Source organism: Pan troglodytes, chromosome 13 (genome assembly GCF_028858775.2).
Source record: "Pan troglodytes isolate AG18354 chromosome 13, NHGRI_mPanTro3-v2.0_pri, whole genome shotgun sequence".
Lineage (NCBI taxonomy): Eukaryota > Metazoa > Chordata > Mammalia > Primates > Hominidae > Pan > Pan troglodytes.
In genome coordinates, this window is record NC_072411.2 from 138,190,773 (window position 1) to 138,211,428 (window position 20,656).

The 20,656-nt window shown below is 46.8% G+C and overlaps 1 protein-coding gene across 16 annotated transcripts in view; it reads left to right on the top strand.

Moving 5' to 3' along the window:
* The window catches only part of AGAP1 (ArfGAP with GTPase domain, ankyrin repeat and PH domain 1), a 641,254-nt gene that overhangs the window by 523,371 nt on the left and 97,227 nt on the right, over positions 1–20,656 (top strand). For 9 of the 16 annotated variants that reach the window (XM_054679587.1, XM_054679588.2, XM_063790917.1 and 6 more), the window contains one exon: positions 1,117–1,191. The exons of the other annotated variants lie outside the window; for them this stretch is intronic. In XM_054679587.1, coding sequence (XP_054535562.1) covers positions 1,117–1,191 — 75 coding nt within the window. The remainder of the gene's footprint in view (positions 1–1,116; positions 1,192–20,656) is intronic. 16 annotated transcript variants of the gene reach the window in all.

Consider the following 20,656-nt stretch of genomic DNA (forward strand, 5'->3'; position numbering starts at 1 on the left):
GAGAGACAGACGGTCCTGTGAGACCCCTTCTTCAGAAGGTGAATGACAGTGACCGCCACTAAACATTCCGTTCCACCTGCCTGCACGGCAGGCCAAGCCCTCTAGCCCTGTGACCTGGGGCTGTGCCTTTACCTGCATTTACCTGAAGACTTGAGCCACCCTGTTTAACTCTTGGGTTTTTATAAAATGTCTCCTGAAGGGCGGAGAGAACGCCTCAAGTCGATGTCTTCCCTGCCACAGATGTCAGCATTTCTGAGTGATAGTTGGGAGGGTAAGGGCCTGGTGGGGTGGAGAATGTGTCTCTGGAGGGTGGGGGCCTCATCTCAGTGAGCCAGCCAGGCACTGCACACAGCCTGAGTGGTGGGCCTGCTGCGCCCTTGTTAAATTGGTTCTCTTCCGAACCCAGCGTCCCACTGTCGGTGACTTGGCGTTTTGTCCTTTCTCCTGAGAACCTGAGGTGGCATTTGCTCTTCTGGTTCCTAGGAGCTCCATTTAGAGCCGTAACTCCCCCGAGTGTCAAAGAGAATAGACTCCTCCCTCCAGGACAGCAGAATGGCACTAGGGTTTTGCTGCTGTAGGTATTGCCTGAATCAAAATCTGTCTGGGGAAGACAACTTCACTTTTAACAGCTCTTGGTTTTAAAACCTACGTTCTCCAACACATAGGCATGAACTGCTCATAACCAGGCTCTCTTGATTTGACATGCTCCTAATATGTGGCCGAATCAAAGGGCTTATGGCGACTGGCATCATAGCTCCTTCAAAGGGTGTCATCATTTCCCAAGGCAGAGGCCAGTTTTTGTGCTGTTTTGAGTAGCCACGTGTGAAACCCAGCAGGGCGAAGCAGACTTCTGCGCGTGGGTAGTTCTTTGACGTTAGATGCAATCCTGATGACCCTGCTCCACCTCTGCCCTTCCTGAGTTCCTCTGTTCACCGCAGAGGAGTTGGAGGGCTCAGCCCAGGGAGCTCCATGGCACCCACCCGCTTCGCGCAGACAGCTCGGAGGCAACGTCACGTGCTACTTTGACCTTTTTTTTTTCTCCCCTTTTCATTTGTTTTCTTTTCCTTTTTGTTTTCTCTCTTTTTCCCCTCTCCCCTTTCTGCTCTCGGGATGCAGCCAAACGCAAAGCATGGAAACTAAACCGTGTTGGTAGCCTGCGAAATATATACAGCAGCAGCACCAACACCGAAGGTAACGCCTCCGCACCTCCACCCGCCCACACCTCCACCTGCCTCTTCCCGTCTCATCCCCTGCCCGCCCCTTCCTTTCCAACACAGGCATGGAAATGCGATTTGCCCAAAGCTGCATGCTCCCTTATTGTGTTTGCAGAGTCATTCCTGTGGTCTTTTCATCTTTTTGTTTGTGTGTTTTATTTTACCATTCATGTTCCTTTCAGCTTACTTAAATTTTGACCTTTCCCTTCAGTCATAGAGTAGTGATGTTTAAATTACTTCAGAAACCTATTTTCTCCTCTTTTTTCTTTTCCTTTATACATGTGGGCACTCAGTGTAATATTTCCCAAGTTATTACAGTTTTTTAAAGTGTTAGTATCAGGTGTAATGATCTGTAGCCAAATACAATAGTGTGCCGTGACATTTAAGTAACAGTCTTAATTTGTTTTGTGGAAGCATTCTCCATAATGCTCTCTGCAGCTCTAATCCACAGGCAGGCAGGCCCGGGCCATTTGCATGGGCTGCTATTGCTTGTAAATTCAGTATTTTGTTGTGTTTCTAAAGGTCGTCTGGTGCCAAAGTTCACAAATTGACTTGCGTTGCTTTTTTCACCGAAGACAGCCGTCATTGCTTTTGTATAATAGCAGATTGAATTTTTCCCCCACCTTCATTTGAACAACATAATTATAAATTGCCTTTTTTTTATGATTACAAATGTCAAGGGTCGGAATTACTTTGATGCCAGGCAAGGGAAAACCACCACCATCAGCCCAAGCGCACATAAGGGAGGCGGGGGTATCGGACGTGTGATGCAAAGCAGGTCACGATCCAGCGATCTTGGTATAATAGGGGGAAATTTTTTTTCACTTAAGTGCAAGCCAAATGGGTCAAGTAATCGCAAGCTCGTGCCCTAACACTAATTGACTTATTTGGGGATTATTATAACTGTAATATTTTTCTTAATGTCACTGTTTTCTGGGCTGTTGATTTTAGCGATTGCCAAGCAGTGGCATTAAATCTCTTGTAAATTTTAAATTGCACGTTATTTCTGTAAACAAGTCCCTCTCTTCACATCCTGGTCATTAACCTTTGCTGATTTATATCACCATACTCTTTTTTCTTTCTTTCACAATTACTCCTGTCTTGCCGCTGAACGCCCTGCTCTCAGCCAGGAAAAAAAAAGAAAAAGAAAGAAATCTGGAAAACAAATCTACATTTTCACTATGGCTTGTTAAAGAGCCATTTTTTAATCATAATTTTTTTTTTCATTTCTCAAGGGAAAATTGTTGTCTGTTAAGATACGAATGGAGCTTGGCCTCATTGGTATCTTCTTTCAAAGCACTCAAGAAATAACCAAATGAAAGAGGGAAAAGAATAGAAGTTAAGAAACGGTCATTCAGTATCATTTTTGTTGCATTTTGAAGGGTATTAGTGTACTCTTTTCACCGTTTTTTAAATGTTTTTCAACTTAGCGTGCATATCATTTCTCCTCCCTGTGTCCTTACCAAATATGTTGGGTTTGCTTTTTTTTCTTTTTTTTTTGTATGCATGTGGGTTTGTCGCAACGAATTTGTTTATTGACTTCCAGCCTTTAAAAAAAAATTGTGAGGTCTGGTTTCAAATGCAGTGTATAGAAAATTGGGGGACAGCAAGGGGACATACCTCCTTAGCCTTGAGGGCAAATGGTTCCCTGAGACTTGCTGATGGGCCTTCCTGGAGACACTGGTGGGTGACATGGGACCCAGTAGAAACAGGAGTGAGGATTTGCAGCAGTGCGAACTTCTCAGCCTTAGCTTCTCAGGTAATACACAGCATCTGCTCTGCCCAGCACCTCGGAGGGGCGGAGAGCGTGAATTCCTCTCTGAAATCTGTCAGTACTGGATAGCACTGCAAACATGGGGTCCCTCTGTCAGTAGCTATGAAAGGCATTCCTGGGGATATTAAATAGTGACTGCATATCCAATTGTCCCTCACAATTTCTTTCATTTTTCTCAGTTATAGTAAGTTGCTATTTGGTGTTCAAGGTCATGTATGAATTTTCAATTAAAAGACAGCATTCTTCATTTACTTTGGGTTTATTTTAAGATTGTACACATACAATCTCATTTCATACGGTTTTTAATAATGTATTACAGAATTGAGGCCAGACGCAGTGGCTCATACCTGTAATCCCAGCACTTTGAGAGGCTGAGACGGGTGGGTCACCTGAGGTCAGGAGTTTGAGACCAGCCTGGCCAACACGGTGAAACCCCATCTCTACTAAAAATAAAAAAAAAAAATTACTCGAGCATAGTGACGAGCACCTGTAATCCCAGCTACTCAGGAGGCTGAGGCAGGAGAATCGCTTGAACCCAGGAGGCGGAGGTTGCAGTGAGCCAAGATCACTCCACTGCACTGCAGCCTGGACGACAGAGCGAGACTCCATCTCAAAAAAAAAAAAACAATACATTACAGAATGTATAAAATTATATAAAATAATTGTCAAATTCCTTTCTGATTTACAGCCTTTTGATGTATGAAGTTATCACATATTCACTGTCTGTAAAGTGACCCTTCATGAAAATTTGTATCCTGAACATTTTAACTTTTGTTTTAACCTCACGTCGTGAGTGTTACACTAAATATATCCATCCCCAAGTGGAGTATCTTTTAAAGTGGTCCACTTGAGTGATTTACTCAAAGGCACCCAAAAAACACCACCTAAGTAAGGTGGACACTGGAGTTTCCTGTGTCTAGAGGGAGAACTTGAGCTTCAAGAATAAGAGGAGACCACCCACTAGGAGCTGGGAGTGGACTCAGCTGTTCTGGGACTTTCCTCAGGATCCTGGTTTAGGAGAGACAGGCAGAGCCAAGGTTTGAGTCTAAGGATCTCTCTGAAGGCTTTTTTCTTTTATGTCCTCTCTCTTCCGGCCTCTGGACCACATTATCTCATTTAATCTTCACACTCCCCCTGCCAGGTAGGTATCATGTTACGGATGGAAAATTGGGATTCTGATAACTCAAGTGATTTTCTGCAGAACAAGCTAGCATGTTCCAGAGGCAGGACGTGTGCCCAGATCTCTTGACTGTGGGACCTGCTCACAGATCCACGTGGAAGGAGTTTGTGGATGGATGTCAGGAGTGGATAAAAACAAACAAAACTTACAAGGGAAACGCACAGACAAGATTAAAAAACAAAAATATTTTATCTTTTGTCTGTCCATTATGGCTAACACTGAAACCGAGATAGAAACTTTGGATATATATGATTGCACTAATGTACAAACTTTTGTTGCTTTTTAACAATTAACTTTCTCAAGATGGGTGAAATTGAGTTTTCTTCAGCCAGAATGCAGCTGTAACTTTAACATCTCAGGAACCTGTGAATGGAAGGGTGTCTTAATGGTATGATCCTCCAATTAACAGCTGTCTCCCAACCCAAGGGAGAATAAGATCTAAATACCAGATGACTGAGGCTAGACTCACGAATGTTCAACTGAAAGTAAATGTATTGGAGAAAGAACAAAGAGGACCAAGTGGCAGAAGAGTGGCCGTTGTGCAGGAGGAAACTCGGGAGGGAGGCCTCTTCGCTGCACCACAGGGCAGAAATGCACAACACCTGGACCCATCTCCGGGCCTCACCTGCCCCATGCAGCTAAACAGATGACATTATCATCCGCTGCGAGCTGGGTGAACACATGGGCTCTTCCAAGAGCATTTAAGCTCTCTGTTTTTGCAGAAGAAAAGTACTTCCAGTACCTAAATAGATAAAGGAGAGAGGTGTTAGGAAACAAGGGGGCATTTCTTGGGGTGCCAAGCCCATTCCCTGGCAGCAGAATGAATACTTAAGATAGGCCTCTTCAAATAGGTGATGACGCTTGCATCCAAGTGTTAGCCAGATTCAGTACTGGCCTAAAGTCCCAATTTGAGCCCGTCTATGAAGGCCCGTTTCTGTGGATTTAGAGCTCGCCCCAGCAACAGGCCTGGGAAACCTCTGCTTTGGGTACTTCCGTTCACCACAGTGGGCCAGATCGCTGGAACCCAGTCTCCCCGACACTGCGATTCCAAGCATAGGCATTGCCATGGGGAAACAGCAAACCTCCTTTTGGAGATTTCATGACAGATACAGCTTCGAGCCTCAGGCCTGCAGTCAGACCCGCACCTGCCTTCTCCACTGAACAGCTCAGATGGTCACTGTTCCTCTGAGCAGATGTGAGCAGGCCTAACTTGTTGGCCATTCCCTCCAACACTCGTTTTCTTGGTCACAGTTCTGAGACTTCCAACTCATTCACAGTTAAACAAATTACAGGCCCACATCTGAGAATGATGGTCTTGCTGAGTGTGAGGTAGGCCTGCCTCCTTGTTCCCGACTCTCAGGTCCCTGCTGGGATGCGCCATTGCCTGCGCTGGGTGCTGGGGCAATGGAGAGGGTAAGGGTGCACCCGCCCACTGCCCTCAGGGAGTTTACTGTCAGTCTAGGAGGCTGCACAAAGGATCTCATGCAGAAGGAGGGAAGAGGCCCTGGATGCTCTGGGGGCTTTGTGGAGAGCAGAACTACATTTGATTTAGGGGTCAGGACAGGTATCACGGCCTGCGGGATGTGACAGGAACCACAGTGACCGCATTCTCAGTGCTGAGCAATTTCCTACATCCTGTCATGCACCCCTAGCAGAGGGAGATCTTTTCCTCCTTGTTTTATAAAAGAAGAAACCGAGCCTGGGAGAAGGGCAGGCGTCAGCCCCAGGAGCTCTCAGGAAGACGGGGCTGGAATTCCGGGTGGAGGCAGCAGCCTGCACCTGGACGGGGCTCAGTACAGAGCCTGCAGCACCCTTAGGCTTGAGTGTGAGGTGTGTGCCGAGGATTCTTTTGGGACCAGGACCAGTGGAGGGGACTAGATGATCCACAGATCTGCAGACAGCTGTCATCATCATCTCCAGCAGAAGAAGAAAGCAGCCCTGCCTGACAATCTGTGACCCATTGTATTGTGTGTTTCCTGAAGGACTCACTGCAGTGTCTGATCAAGGCCCCCGCCAAATGCCCCGGCAGTCTCCCCAATGCCCCGTGTGGGTCCCCACTGTGAGAGGCTGCCTTCCAGAACCTGCTCTCTGCAGTGATCATTCTCCAGGCTCGGATGGGATCTCTTTCACACTGAATCACTGCTCTTGTTTGTATGAGGCAGGCATGGGCACCAGACTGAAGCCCAAATCTTAACTCAGGTGGTCTTGGTTCAGTCCCACATCCCCACTTCATAGCTCTAACCTTGGGTTCTTGATGTGTCTTCTCTGTACCTCAGTTTCCCCACCTATAAACTGGGGTGATGACACCCACTGCACAGGGTTGTGGGGAGGAGTCAGCAAGCTAACATACCTAGAGATGTGGAACATGGCCCCTGCATTGCTCCTTGCCTAGGACCAGTAAGCCCCAGTACTCAAGCACCCAGATTCTCTCTGTTTTCAAAGAAAATTGCAGTGTTTGAACGTTGTTTATGTAGCCAGGAACAGAGATTTGAAAAGAAGTGTTGCCCATGAAGCATAGGGGGGAATTTAGAAATGAAACTTAATCTGTTTTCTAGACTTTTACACCTACCCTCCTGCTTCCATTTGCTGTCATCTGAGAAGAATCGTCAGTTGTAGAAATTTGGCTAAAAGCGTGAGCTGTGGAGTCACACACGCCTGGGTCTCATCCCCTCTCTGCCACTTCCCAGCTGTGTGGCTTGGGATGCTTTCCTGGGTCTGTCCTTCCTCTCTGTTCTTTTCTTCCTCGCATGGAGACAATAAAACCTACCTTGAAGGGTAATTGAAGAAGAAATGAAGTGAAGCCTATGAAGCGCTTCCCACAGAGCTGGGCACATAGGGAAGCTGGCCACCGTGGCTGCTATTAAATTGCTATACAGACTTATTTAATAGAAAAATGACCCAAAGACTCCATGGAGAATATCTGTGGACTATTCAGTAGCCCTTTTTAATGTATTGGTGCAGAGCAGAGCTGGCCAAAGCCAGCCCTCCTCAGTGATGAGCAGCACCAACTAAGAACTAATGCAGGTAGGCCGGGCACAGTGGCTTACACCTATAATCCCAGCACTTTGGGAGGTCACGGTGGGTGGATCACTTGAGGTCAGACATTCGAGACCAGCCTGGTCAACGTGGTGAAACCCCATCTCTACTAAAAATACAAAAATTAGCTGGGCATGGTGGTGCGTGCCTGTAATCCCAGCTACTCCAGAGGCTGAGACACAAGAATCTCTTGAACCAGGGAGGCAGAGGTTGCAGTGAGCCAAGATCGTGCCACTACACTCCAACCTGGGCGACAGAGCAAGACTCTGTCTCAAAAAAAAAAAAAAAGAACTAATACAGATAACTTCCGATTTAGGAAACCCTTGCACAGGGAATAACTAGAATTGACGTTTTGGGAAGAGAAGCAAGATTGCTCATTTTTCTAGCCCCCTCCTTTTGAAAGGATGACAGTCTTGGGTATCAATCACCTCAGCGCTGAGCAGCACCTAGGAGAGGAAGCCCCCACCGTGGACAGTGGAGGGTGCCGCTGAAGATTCCTGGTAAGCCCGGGTCTCCTGATGGCCATGCTGGACTCTTGCAGAGGAACCCGCCCTAGGCCTGCCCAACATGGCCGTGCTCACTTATTCCTATAATTAGGAGTCCGAGGGGACCTCTGCAAAGTGGGGAGTGTGTCAGGATGAGTAACAGTTACTGCTTAGTAACGAGATAAATCACCACACGTGCCTATCGTTGCTTTGTCTTTCTAAACTGAATGTTTGGGCCTGGAGCTTTCACAGGGTGTCTGGGACAGAGAAAGTACAAGGGAGACAGCAACACTCACCCCTGCTGTATCACAAGATGTTTTCAATTTGCGGTCAGATAACTATTTTTTTTTTCCCAAGAGCTTTGTTTTGGAGTCTTTTCTTAATTTAAGACAGGCATGGGCCAGACATGGTGACTTACACCTCTAATCCCATCACTTTGGGAGGCTGAGGTGGGCAGGTTGCGTGAGTTAAGGAGTTCGAGACCAGCCTGGGCAACGTGGTGAAACCCCTTCTCTACAAAAAATACAAAAATTAGCCAGGTGTGGTGGCGCATGCCTGTAGTCCCAGCTACTTGGGAGGCTGAGGTGGGAGAAGCACTTGAGCCCAGGAGGTGGAGGTTGCAGTGAGCGGAGATGAAGCCACTGCACTCCAGTCTGGGCAACAGAGACCCTGTCTCAAAAAAAAAAAAAAGGCACATATGGCACCCTACAGCTCTGGAAGCCAAAGCTTTCAAATGGAGTTTCTTTACACGTGGCCCTTGAACTGCTATCCCAGCTTTTTATAATGTGTTTGAAAAACAAAAATGTCCTTTTTTTGTCATGAGAACCTTCCCATGGTAATATTTAGTTGTTAAACATTCCTAACCTCGTAATTGACCTGTGGGGATTTGCTTCTTCACAGAACTAATCACACTCTTCTAAATTAAGCCACAGGACAGCACCTCTGTTGGACTCTCTTGGCTAGACAAAGATATTGACCAAATTCAGAGTTTCCAAAAATAATTACCTGAGAACCGTGAACTGCGTGTGTTTATAATGATCTTTTGTTTTTGTTTAAAATTAATAACTTCTCAAGTATACTAAGTATATCCATAGGTTTCTTGGTTCTGTACAACCCTGGTCCATATTCTCCAGGCTTGCCTACAGTCTTTGTCTTTTATTTTTGGACAGAGTCTCACTCTGTTGCCCAGGCTGGAGTGCAGTGGCACAGTCTCCGCTCACTGCAGCCTCCACCTCCAGGGTTCAAGTGATTTTCATGCCTCGGCCTCCTGAGTAGCTGGGATTATAGGCACCCGCCACCACACCCAACTGCTTTTTGTATTTTTGGTAGAGATGGAGTTTTGCCATGTTGCGCAGGCTGCTCCCGAACTCCTCACCTCAAGGGATCCGCCCCCCCTCCCAGGCCTCTGAAACTGTTAGGATTACAGGCTTGAGCCGCTGCACCCGGTCAGCAGGCTTTCTTTCACATCAGTCTTTTCCTACAAAAATGGGAGAAAATTTGAAAATAAAAACTGACTTTCTAATACTGTGTTTTGGCTGACATCTTAGCGTGTGCGCTTTTTGTCATAATTGGGTAAAATATCTAAGCCACACGCCTATCTAATAGATGCTTTTAAAACAGAAATATTGGAGGATTTTACAAAGCGTATGAGGAAAAATAGCATTAAAGCCCGGGTGTGTGCGTGACATTGCCACACATTGCCTCTTAGGGTCATGGTAGAGGGAGAAAGACCACAAGGTAGTGAGTATATTCCGTCTGAGTTTCCGACCCCGTTGCATTGACAGTGGCTACCTGGAGAACTGTGTGAAGAGGAATTCTGGGGCTGCACCAGCCTCTTCAGGAACAGTTAGGAATGTCTGTTTTTAAAAGAAAAGGAGAGAGAGCTTCCCTTTGTCATCCCGGGTCCAGCCTGGCACCACCCTTGCAGATAAAGCTGAGATCAGAAAGATGAAGTGGGCTGCTCATGGGCACCAGTCCGTCGATGGCAGGGTGGGAAGTAGGTTCCAGGAGAGAGAACCCCAAAGTTGGAGCTCCAGTTCAGACAGAAACTGGGAGAACCCATAGCGAAAACTCACTTGTTAATAGGGGAAAAAGAAAAAGGGCTTGGCGGAAGGTAAGCGTCGGTGGTAATGTGTTCACCACGGCTTTGTGGTGTGTCCTAAAACAGAAGTCCCAATTCTTTCCCCAAGGTCAGGAGTGGAGAAGATGGTTATTTTCTGCTCGGGCCTTGGCTGTTGTATTGTCCCGTCTTTTCGGTGGTGCTGTCTGGAGGCCTCTGGGCTTGGTAGATCCTGCACTCTTCGTACAGCAAACATGGCTGTCCCCCAGGCTGAGCATGTCATCTCTGCACCGTTGCGATATCCCATTTCATGTTCATCACGGGTTTCTCATTAAATGTGTCACAAAGGATGCTTAGCCTTGTGGATAGAACACTGGATGGGCCTCAGGAGCCTGGATTTCAGGCTATAGGGCACCCTAGGAGAACCTCCTCTCTCCCCAGGACCCAGATTCTCATCCGGTCATTGAAGAACTTGGAGTAAGTGACTTCTGCATCCTCCTTGAGCCCTTTTCTATTCAGAAGAGAAACATCTCGGCATTGCACCTGCACCCATCAGTAGTTTGTTGTTGTTGTTGTTGTTGTTGTTGTTTTTGGAGACAGTCTCACTTTGTCACCCAGGCTGGAGTGCAGTGGTGTGATCTTGGCTCACTACAACCTCCGCCTCCCGGGTTCAAGCAGTTCTCATGCCTCAGCCTCCCAAGTAGCTGGGACTACAGGCACACACCACCATGCCCAGCTAATTTTTTTAATTTATATTTTAGTAGAGATGGGGTTTCACCATGTTGCCCAGGCTGGTCTCAAACTCTTGAGCTCAGGCAATCCACCCACCTTGGCCTCCCAAAGTGTTAGGATTATAGGCATGAGCCACTGCGCCCGGCCCCATCAACAGCTTTGAGCCATTTCGCATCATAGCTCGGGTCACAGATCCAGGTCCTCTTGGCCTTTGCAAGAGCACAGTGCAGTTGTCCTTTTCCCCAGACCCTTTCCCTGAGACCTGTGTGTGCCTCTGTGCCTCCCTCCTTCCCTCCCCTCGCACCCACTTCTCCCCCATGCATCCTTGTCAGATGCCTCCTGTTGAAAGCAACTTCCAAATGTGAAACGGTTTTCAGCTGCTTTTAGCCCTTTAACCCTTTGTCTGCTAGAATTCCGCAAAAAAATAATTGATGACGGATTGGCCCATTAACCTTTAAGAAAAAAAAAGTTTGACAGCCCGGATTCATGTAATGAGGAGGGATTCCTTGTGAAATCAGTCTGATGGCTGAGTTTCTTGCCCCTGAGGAGGCAAAATTAGCCCCATGGGGCCTTGTCTGCATAGAAACTGGACACAATTAGTGTAATATCCGGTGTTATTAATGTCGTTTGGAATAATTGGGCAGGTTGATTTCGACAGGTTCATGGTGCTAAAATACTATTATAGTGGACCTTTCCACAGCTAACCGTTGAACACAGAAAACTGTTTAAATCCCTGTGAGCCCAATCACAAAACTTTATTAAACAGCTAAGCCCTGGAATGTCACACTGGGAAACAGTACACCGTCTGTTACTTCAGGCTTTGGGGTGTGGTGGCATCTTGATTTTTCAGGAACAGGGGGATTAATTTTGCTGTCTGTGTGTGTATCTGAAACTTCAACATGCTTTTAATAGATAGACCATCAGGAGCTTCTACAACCTGAAATCTGCTTTTACAGTGAATGAAATAGAAGCCACTGCAGTTGTCACAAATAGGTAGTTTGTATTAGTGAAATGACACCACTAAAAATGAAAGCTCCGAACAGGGCATCCTCACAGGCACATGCTCGTTCTGCACGTTTGAAGTGAGGGTGGCAGTGGAGAGTAATGCTCGGCTCTGTCTCTGACTGATGGGCCTCACACTGCCAATTACTGTTTTGATCATTTTTAATCTAGTTGCTCATAAGTAAAATGTCATCACCGTGTCACTTCGTAATGTGCTGCAGCCCTTCGGGGCCATCGGTGATTTGAATAAGGCTCTATCATCTGCTAAAAATTCTTCTTTGAACCTTAGGAGGAGCATGTTCCTGTTCTCTCCACACAGAAGAAGGGAAATTGGGTCCAAAAATCTATTCACTCTTTACATAATGAGCGTAAATGGTCACTGCAGTGCCACCGAAGTGTAAACACGGATTAAACACGGATTAAATCTTGAGATTTGCTAGGTGTTGACCTAATAAAGTCACCAGAGCAGCACATAGGAGATCACCACCAGGATAGATCTTCTCTACTGGATTAGTCAGAACTAGGTTTAGTAACACCAGAAATCCAGTTTTAAAAAAAGGAGACGCTGGGCGTGGCGGCTCACACCTGTAATCCCAGCTACTCAGGAGGCTGAGGCAGGAGAATCACTTGAACCCCGGAGGCAGAGGTTGCAGTGAGCTGAGATGGTGCCACTGCACTCCAGCCTGAGCGACAGAGGGAGACTCCTTCTCGGATGGGTGGGTGGGTGGTTGGATGGATGGATGGATGGATGGATGGATGGATGTCTTATGTAACCAACTGTAGGACAGGCAGGAGCTTCAGGGACCTCAGAGGCACCAGGCTCCCTGCCACCTCCCATCCCTGGCTTCACTCTGCTGGGCAGCAGCATTCATCCCTGTCCACAGGGAGTGGCCTGATAACAGAAGTTTTCCTTCCCATGGAGAGGGCAGAGGCACCTGCACCTGTGGGCCATGTCCTGACAGGTCCCAGATAAGAGGGGAAGGCACTCTATGGACACAACTCAGATGTGAAACCCTGGAGGACACTTGATCATGTGCCCCCACCAGGACTGATCAGAGCGGCCAGGGACATCACGTGCTCCAGTTGGCCAACATAGATGGGGCCATCCCTGCTCCCCGTGCTGGCCAGGGAGCCAAACACCCGGCAGGTGGCACGTGGAAGGCCCAGAGGACCACCACTTCTGTGTACCATGTCCCCCAGCATTTACCAGACTGACCTGATTGTGTGACCGGACATCAGTTAGAAAGAAGTATGACAGGCCGGGCACGGTTGCTCATGCCTGTAATCCCGGCACTTTGGGAGGCTGAGGCGGGCACATCACCTGAGGCCAGAAGTTCGAGACCAGCCTGGCCAACATGGCGAAACCTCAGCTCTACTAAAAATACAAAAATTAGCTGGGCGTGGTGGCAGGCGCCTGCAATCCCAGCTACTCGGGAGGCTGAGGCAGGAGAATCACTTGAACCTGGGAGGGGGAGGTTGCAGTGAGCTGAGATCATGCCATTGCACTCCAGCCTGGGCAACAGAGCGAGACTCCATCTCAGAAAAAAATAAAAATTAAAAAAAGAAGGACAGTAAGACAAACTGTTGAGGGATTTCTGGGGAAGCTAGTTTCAAAAGGCCCAGCCATCTTGTTCTCTTGGCATGAGGAATAGGAGAAGATAACGGAAAGCCACTAGGAGACCCTTCCAGCCCCTACACCGTCTTTGATTCCCAAGGAGAGCTCCTTTTTTTAAATGTTAATTTGTTTTTAGGAAATGGAGGAAGAGTACTGCCACTTTAAGAGAGGAAAATGATTACACGCAAAAATGGCTGTAAAGTCCTGGCATTGTGCCTGACAGAATTTGGAGCCCAGTGGTATTATTTTCTATATTTATTATTCCATGCAGTAGATTTGTTATGGATAAACAGATTTCTTCCTGGAAGTTGTAACATGACTATGCAGTTGCTCTATAATCCTCGTGCTTATTTTTTTAATCTTGGGAGGCAGAGAAAAGTCATATGGCAGATATAAATTAGATCTGAAACTCTACGTATGGGTATTCACCTGTTACCCTCCCTCAAAATAAAAAATGAAGCCACCTAAAGACAGGATCCTGGGAAACACATGGGCCTAGCATAGCTGGATTCCACTTGGCAGTGTTGGTGTAGAGTGGCCTTAATTAGGCTCTGTGCTCAGATGTTAATCCTTCCTCAGGAAGCAAGGTCCAGCTGTTCGGACCCTTGTCATAAATTTCAGGGCCTGAAAATCCAAAAGAAGACACAGGGTAGTCCCCCTGCCGGTGCCCGCCTCTGCGCTGAGCGTGTAGGGTTCCATCTCCCGCCTCTGCCCTGCCTCCCCCAGGGCAGACTGAGCCTCTCCCCTGCAGGTGTCCCAGATGTTTGCATCACAGTTCAGCCCCGGTCCCCATCAGCACAGCCTGCCTGGGAGAGGCCAGCCCAGGGTCAGCAGCACCATTGCCTCTTGATTTGGGAGCTGATGCTGGACCCCGCATTGACGAGACAGAGGGGGCCATCTTCTGCTTCTCCAGGGCTAGGCTGAACCATCCGGTCAAAACAGAACAGAAACCCCAAAGAGCTGTTCATCGGCGTCTCACTACATGGTGAACTGCTACTCACACGGAAAAGCGTGGCTTTCAGACCTGCCCTGTGACCACAGGGCCTTTGTGCATGCTTCATACACGTCAGAGACAGACCATACCCAAGGATCACAGAGATGGCACAGCTTCCTGCCCACCACACTATCACAGAGCTGTTGGTCCTGGGGATTGCGATTCGTGTCTTTATTTCTTCATTATTTGTATAGTCCTGTGCTTTTCCAGGTTTAGAGTTACTGCACAGGACTCCCCCTCAAAAAAAGAATATCTTAAGTGAGTCTGGGGTTGCAGTTGGTCCTTAGGGTGCGAAGCTTAGCTGTGCTTTCCACGGTCAGCAGGGTCTGTCATGGGGCTGACCTTCCCAATCCATGCCTTTACCTGAAGCTGGTGCCCATCAGCCTGGGTCACGGGGTGTCTTGCATCTGTTTCCTCTTTACTCTGTTGGGCCTTGTTGGTGTTTCATGGTAATTAGCCAATTAGCCCAGGTTTCATTCTCCGGGAGAGGAGACCTGAACCTGAGCAGGCCACCCTCAGGCTCTGGTTAATCCGTCACCTACAGGCAAAGTGTAAAGCCTTCTCTTTGCCACCTCTTCTGAGTGGCTGCGGATACCAAGTGGTCCTTTATGTTCTTACTTTTAGGGAAGTATTTAGCTCATTCACAAGTCTTTGTATCTCTACTTTGCTACCTCAGAGATAGAAACATATGTCTATTATTTGTGAAGGCATGCTTAAATACGATTTTTGTTTGCTAGTGTACATTTTGCAATTAATATTTTTGTATTCATCTTATATCTTGCCCATTTGCCAACTGCTGTTATGATTTTTAATAATTTGTAGGTGATTTGGGGTTTTCTATGAAGACAGTCATATACCATGTGAATGTCTTTATCTTCCTTTCCAATCTCTCGGTCTTTCATTCCCTTATTTTTGACTTCATACACCGGGTAGCAGGGATGAAAAAAAGCAGTTACAGTGGGTGTCCTTGTCTTGAGCATCCTGTAACTGAGTGTTCAAAGGTATGTTTCTGACATCTCACCCTTAGGATTAGTGACGTTGTGGGGTTTCGGGATAGATTATCTCTGTCCAAGGTAATGGAGTTCTCTTCTATTCCTCGTCGGCTAAGGAGTTTTAATCATGCTTCTTTCTCTTATTAATTTTTTTCTTTCTTCTGGTTGAGAAATTGGACATTCTACTTATTTTCTTGCAGAGGTTTAACCACATGGACTTAATTTACTTACCAACATGTGAAGTGAGTCCTTACCTCTCCCAGTAGAGCAGTACAAGGCCCTATGACATCGTAACTCCCATGTCCTCACCGCTACTCTCACGTTCTCCAGCATTTTGGCCTTTCCCATGGTAGACATTGTCATTAGCAGTCATAGTCAGTATTGTTTTTATTTAGTTTTTTTTTGTTTACATATTTATCAGTTCATTTGCTCACCAACCTGTCTTTCACAAACCTGCCTTCTAGGATCTTCCTGAAATACATCCTTTTTTTTTTTTTTTTTTTTTTTTGAGATGAAGTCTTTCCTTGTCACCCAGGCTGGAGTGCAGTGGCGTGATCTCGGCTTACTGCAACCTCCGCCTCCCAGGTTCAAGTGATTCTGCTGCCTCAGCCTCCTGAGTAGCTGGTATTACAGGTGCGTGCCACCACACCCAGCCATTTTTTTTTTTTTTTTTTTTTTGGTATTTTAGTAGAGATGGGGTTTTGCCATGTTGGCCAGGCAGGTCTTGAACTCCTGACCTCAGATGATCCACCTGCTTCGGCCTCCCAAAGTGTTGGGATCACAGGTGTGAGCCACTGTGCCTGGCCCTGAAGTATATCATTTAGTAATTTCCCTAGTGGACGTCTATTGGTAATAAGCACTTTTGGGTTTTTTTGCAGAAAAATATATTTTGTTCTTTCCTTCTTTTTCTTTTCTCTTTCCCTTTCTTTTCTCTTCCTTTCTTTTCTTCTCTGCTCTTTTCTTTTCTGTTTTTTCTTTCATAGGGTCTCACTCTGTCACCCAGGCTAGAGTACATTGGTGTGATCACAGCTCACTGCAGCCTCCATCTCCCAGGCTCAAGTGATCCTCCCACCTCAGCCTCCCAAGTAGCTGGGACTACAGGTGCAAGCCACCATGCCTGGCTAATTTTCAAATTTTTTGTAGAGATGAGGTCTCACTGTGTTGCCCAGACCAGTCTTGAACTCCTGGGCTCAAGTGATTCTGCCACCTCACATCCCAAAGTGCTGAGTTGGCAGACGTGATCCCTTGCACCTGGCCTGTGTTTCACTCTTGTTCTTGAGAGAGAGTTTATCTGAATCTCAAGTCTACACTGTTATTTTCTCTTGAGGATATTATTCCACTATCTGGCGACTCTCACTGTTACTCTTAAGAAGTCTGTGATCCGTCTTGATATTTGTTTAAGAGCAATCTGTCTCTAGAGACGGGGTCTCACCATGTTGACCAGGCTGGTCTTGAACTCCTGACACCTTAGGTGACCCACCAGCCTCAGCCTCCCAAAGTGCTGGGATTAGAGGCGTGAGCCACCATGCCCAGCCTGTATCAGTAATACTTTGGATCTAAATCTGCTGTTTTGTTTGCAGTATGTTGGGTGATCTCTGGTTTTGAGTTCAGATGTAGTTGGTCTCCGTCCATGGGAAGCTCTCCTGTAGAGAAGATACCAGAAGCCAAGGGAGCTCTGAGATCTGGGGCCTCCCGGCTCCTTTCCTTGCAGGATTGCCAGGTGCTGGACCCTGGGTTTATGTTTCCTATCTTAGGACCTTATCTGTTGTGCTACCAAAGGTGTTTGCCCCTCAGGGTAGCCTTCACTTTTGCAGGTTTTTAGCACTTTAGGCTCACAATTCTAGTTTCACCTCGTGTATTTGATTTGGGGAAGGAGAAGGAGGGTCCTCTTGAGATCATGCCTCACTGTGGACTGCTGTGTTGTGATGCGGTCAGCTTGGAGGGGAAGCCAGGCCCCAGGAACAAGGGAGAAATGCTTAAGTGTTGGAGAGGAGAGCGACAGCACAAACTTCTTACACGGTAAACTCAGAGAAGTGTTAAAGGTGGGCCAGAACCAATTTCACAGTCAGGCAAGGGCTGAAAGTAGAAGGAAGTGGAAGGGTACAGATTGGCAGATGTTGCTAAGCAGGGCTGTGACTGATGAGATGAAAGTGGGAAGAGGGAGAGGGAGGAATCCAGGTGATTTTGAGATTTTGTGATTAGAATAGCATTGTAATCATTAACAGAAATACAGAACCCCAAGAGGAGCATTTGAAAATGCTAGCAAATCTATGTGATGCATGTTAAATTTGATATGAGGACAAAGTTTTTGAGAAACATCCATAGGCATTTTAAAATCCAAAACTGATTAGATATATGAATTGGAGATATATGTATGGGAACTGTACGTGTCTGTAGGAAGTGACTCTCTAAGCTTCGGAAGGAAAGGAACTCCTAAGAAGGAGGGAGGAGGAAGGAGGAACATTAACTAAACTTGAAGTTTGCCTTCACTAAAGGCCACATGCAGAGGAACCAGGGAGGAGAAAGAGAAGCAGTGATCAGAAAGCTCGAAAGAGAACTATAGTTGCACAGTGAGAAGATGGCAGGCACGCCACGGGCACCCCTCCTTGCCCTGGGGTAGACATTGCTAGCTGATCGCAGATCCTTCTCCAGGAGCCTGGAGCCAGCCTTGGAGATCTCAACACAGGATTCTCTGCAGCTGCTCAAAGCTGCCTTCATTGAGAACACAAATGCAAGATAGTTCTCAGCTATCTTGCATCACTCCCATAGGATCTCAGAGTTGCAAGGGCCCTCCCAATCATCTATGAGACGCTGAATTCCCACCAGTCTCCTCTGAAAGGGCCACATTCAAGGGCCTGAAACCCCCAGGGAGCAGAACCCACAAGCCCCATCTATGGATAGTTGTGAGGGGGACAGAATCTTCCACTTGCAGGGTCTCCATCATTTTTTTCTGTCCTGGGTTGACTCCAGGGCACCCGGAACAGGTGTCATCCCTCTTCCATCAGACAGAAGTTCCCTGTGCTCAGAGTCCCCAGTGAGCAGTCCCTGGCATTGGGCTCTCTCTGTGGTGCCTGCTGGCCACCACCCTGAGTGATAGAGACAGGACCACCTCCCCACCATTGTGGATGACACACTCACAGCCTTCACTTTCACTGGGAGCCTCATTCTGGGCTTGCTGTTCACTGCAGTCCTTCAGCCTTTTCATATTTGTAGTTGGGAAGCAAAATCTTCTCCCAAACCTCACTTGCTGTTGGGGTCCAAGGGAAGGAATTCTAGTCATGCATTTGACCATTTGAGTTGTCAGTTCAGCTGAGAGATCCTCCTCTTTTTAGACCTTGGGGATGGGGATAAAACCCTAGTTTATCTGCTATCCCCCAAAACTCTTTGCTTTCAAAATTTGGTAAGCAGACTTTATATGTCTTTATCCAAGTCATTGATAAAACATTGAATATTGAATGAGGCAAGACAGAGGTAATAGTTCCATGGTTGACCACTGCAGACCTTCTGCTAGTTTATGCTACTTAGTACCCCTTAGCTGTGAATCCATATAACTCTATTCACATCTCTTTCATTCACCCTGATAAAAGCCTTGCTCACATCTGGGTGAGTCTTCAGGGTGATCAAGCATCTCAGAAGACTAAGGGGGAAAATATTGCAAGATGGTGGTGCCCATCAGCAATGTCAGGTGCTCCAGAAAGAGGGGGGTCAGTGAGAAAGAAGACTGAGCACAGCCCATGGCCCCTGGCTGTTCCTTGATCTGTAATCTTACAGAGTGAGGTTTCAATCAGGTGGATAATGGGGAAGCATTATTAGAAAAGAGAGGGTGGTAAAGAGCTGGATGCACGCGTGCGCGTGTCTGCTTTGCAGACTGTGTGAGTGAAGGATGAAGAAAAGAGGTGATGATCTCTCTCAAGGATGGAGTGAGATCAGGAAGTGAGTGCAGGAGGTCTGTAGAAGGGGGACATCAAGTTTGCAAGAGAGTGAGGAAACCATGCCAAATCCAGGTCCGCAAGAAGGTATGAGGGGACCAGGTAAAGGATGCAGACAGACGGGAGGAAAGGACCAGGAGCTGAAAGGAGAGACAGAAATGTTGAGTGACATAGAAGATACTAGACAAGGGAACTTTCTTGTGTCCAGTATACGGAGAAGACAGGTGGTGGGATAGATTTTTAAAGTGAGTGATCGGCCAGGTGCAGTGACTTATGCCTGTAATCCCAGCATTTGGGGAGGCCAAGGTGGGCGGATCACCTGAGGTCAGGAGTTCAAGACCAGCCTGGCCAACATGGTGAAACCCTGTCTCCACTAAAAATACAAAATTAGCCGGATATGGTAGCACATACCTGTAATCCCATCTTCTCGGGAGGCTGAGGCAGGAGAATCGCTTGAACTTGGGAGGCGGAGGTTGCAGTGAGCTGAGATCATGCCATTGCACTCCAACCTGGACGACAGGAGCGAAACTCTGTCTCAAAAAATAAATAAATAGAGTGAGTGATGAAGCCATAGAACAGCCACTGTAGGGAGCACATTTAGAAATTAGCTCAAAATAGGTTCTGATGTTCCTGTGAACACTTACATGTATTTGTTCCCCTAAGTAGAGTTTGCATGCATAGGTAAAATTTGTTTACATAATTAATCGGGCAGAGCCAAACTGTGCTTTAGCAATTTAATTTGCAAGTTTTGTCTTTGCATGAGATACTGAGAGTATTACAGTGCAAGATACCAGATAGCAGCTACTGCGTTGGGATGAGGCAAAAAATAGAGACGTTCCCTTGGCGCTTCATTCAGATTTCCATTGTTTTTATCACTTTGTGTTCAGTCATCTGCCTGCGTGTGTGCCAGTCCTCACCACGTAGACACGTTTAGAGGGCACAGGCTTCTCCTGCATGCTGGAATCCCTTCCACCCAGCCCAGTGCCTAGCACATTGGGGAGGGCAGCTGAGGACCACAGTGACCGAGCCCTGCACCCATACAGTGTAATACAAGCTCAGCTCTTAGCCTTAGTTCCAGTGACTGTAGCTCATGACTGGCTAGAGCCAGACATTTGAACAGGAAAGCTTTACAGGGGACCAGTTGTGCAGAAATTTAACCGGGAAGCTAATGGTTGTAATTTTTTTCACTAGAAGATCCAATAAATGCTGATCAGAGGGAGCTTTGACACATGCATTTGAATTTCACAGATTAAACAAAGTGTGAGCCTGTCGAGTTGATCTCCTAATGAAAAATTGTCACATCCCACCTATGAATTACCAAGTTTTCCTTATGATCTAACTGTGAGTTATGTAGTTTTTTCATACCTTACCTATCTGTTCACTAGGAGAGTTTTGCATAAAATACATGAATTGGGGCACTTTCCTATGAGAATCTGTATGGAAAAGGTTGTAAATCATAGTACTAGGACTTAAAAGCCCATGGATCAAGAAGCTGGACCAAGATCCACAGATGCAATGGCTCAGTCAGTAATTGCACGATATCATTGTAAGTCAGCCATGGTGAAACCTATGTGAAAGTTACAGTTACAATGATTTTTTTTTTTTAATGAAATCTCCAAGTCCCTGAGTGTTTAAGGTCGTTGT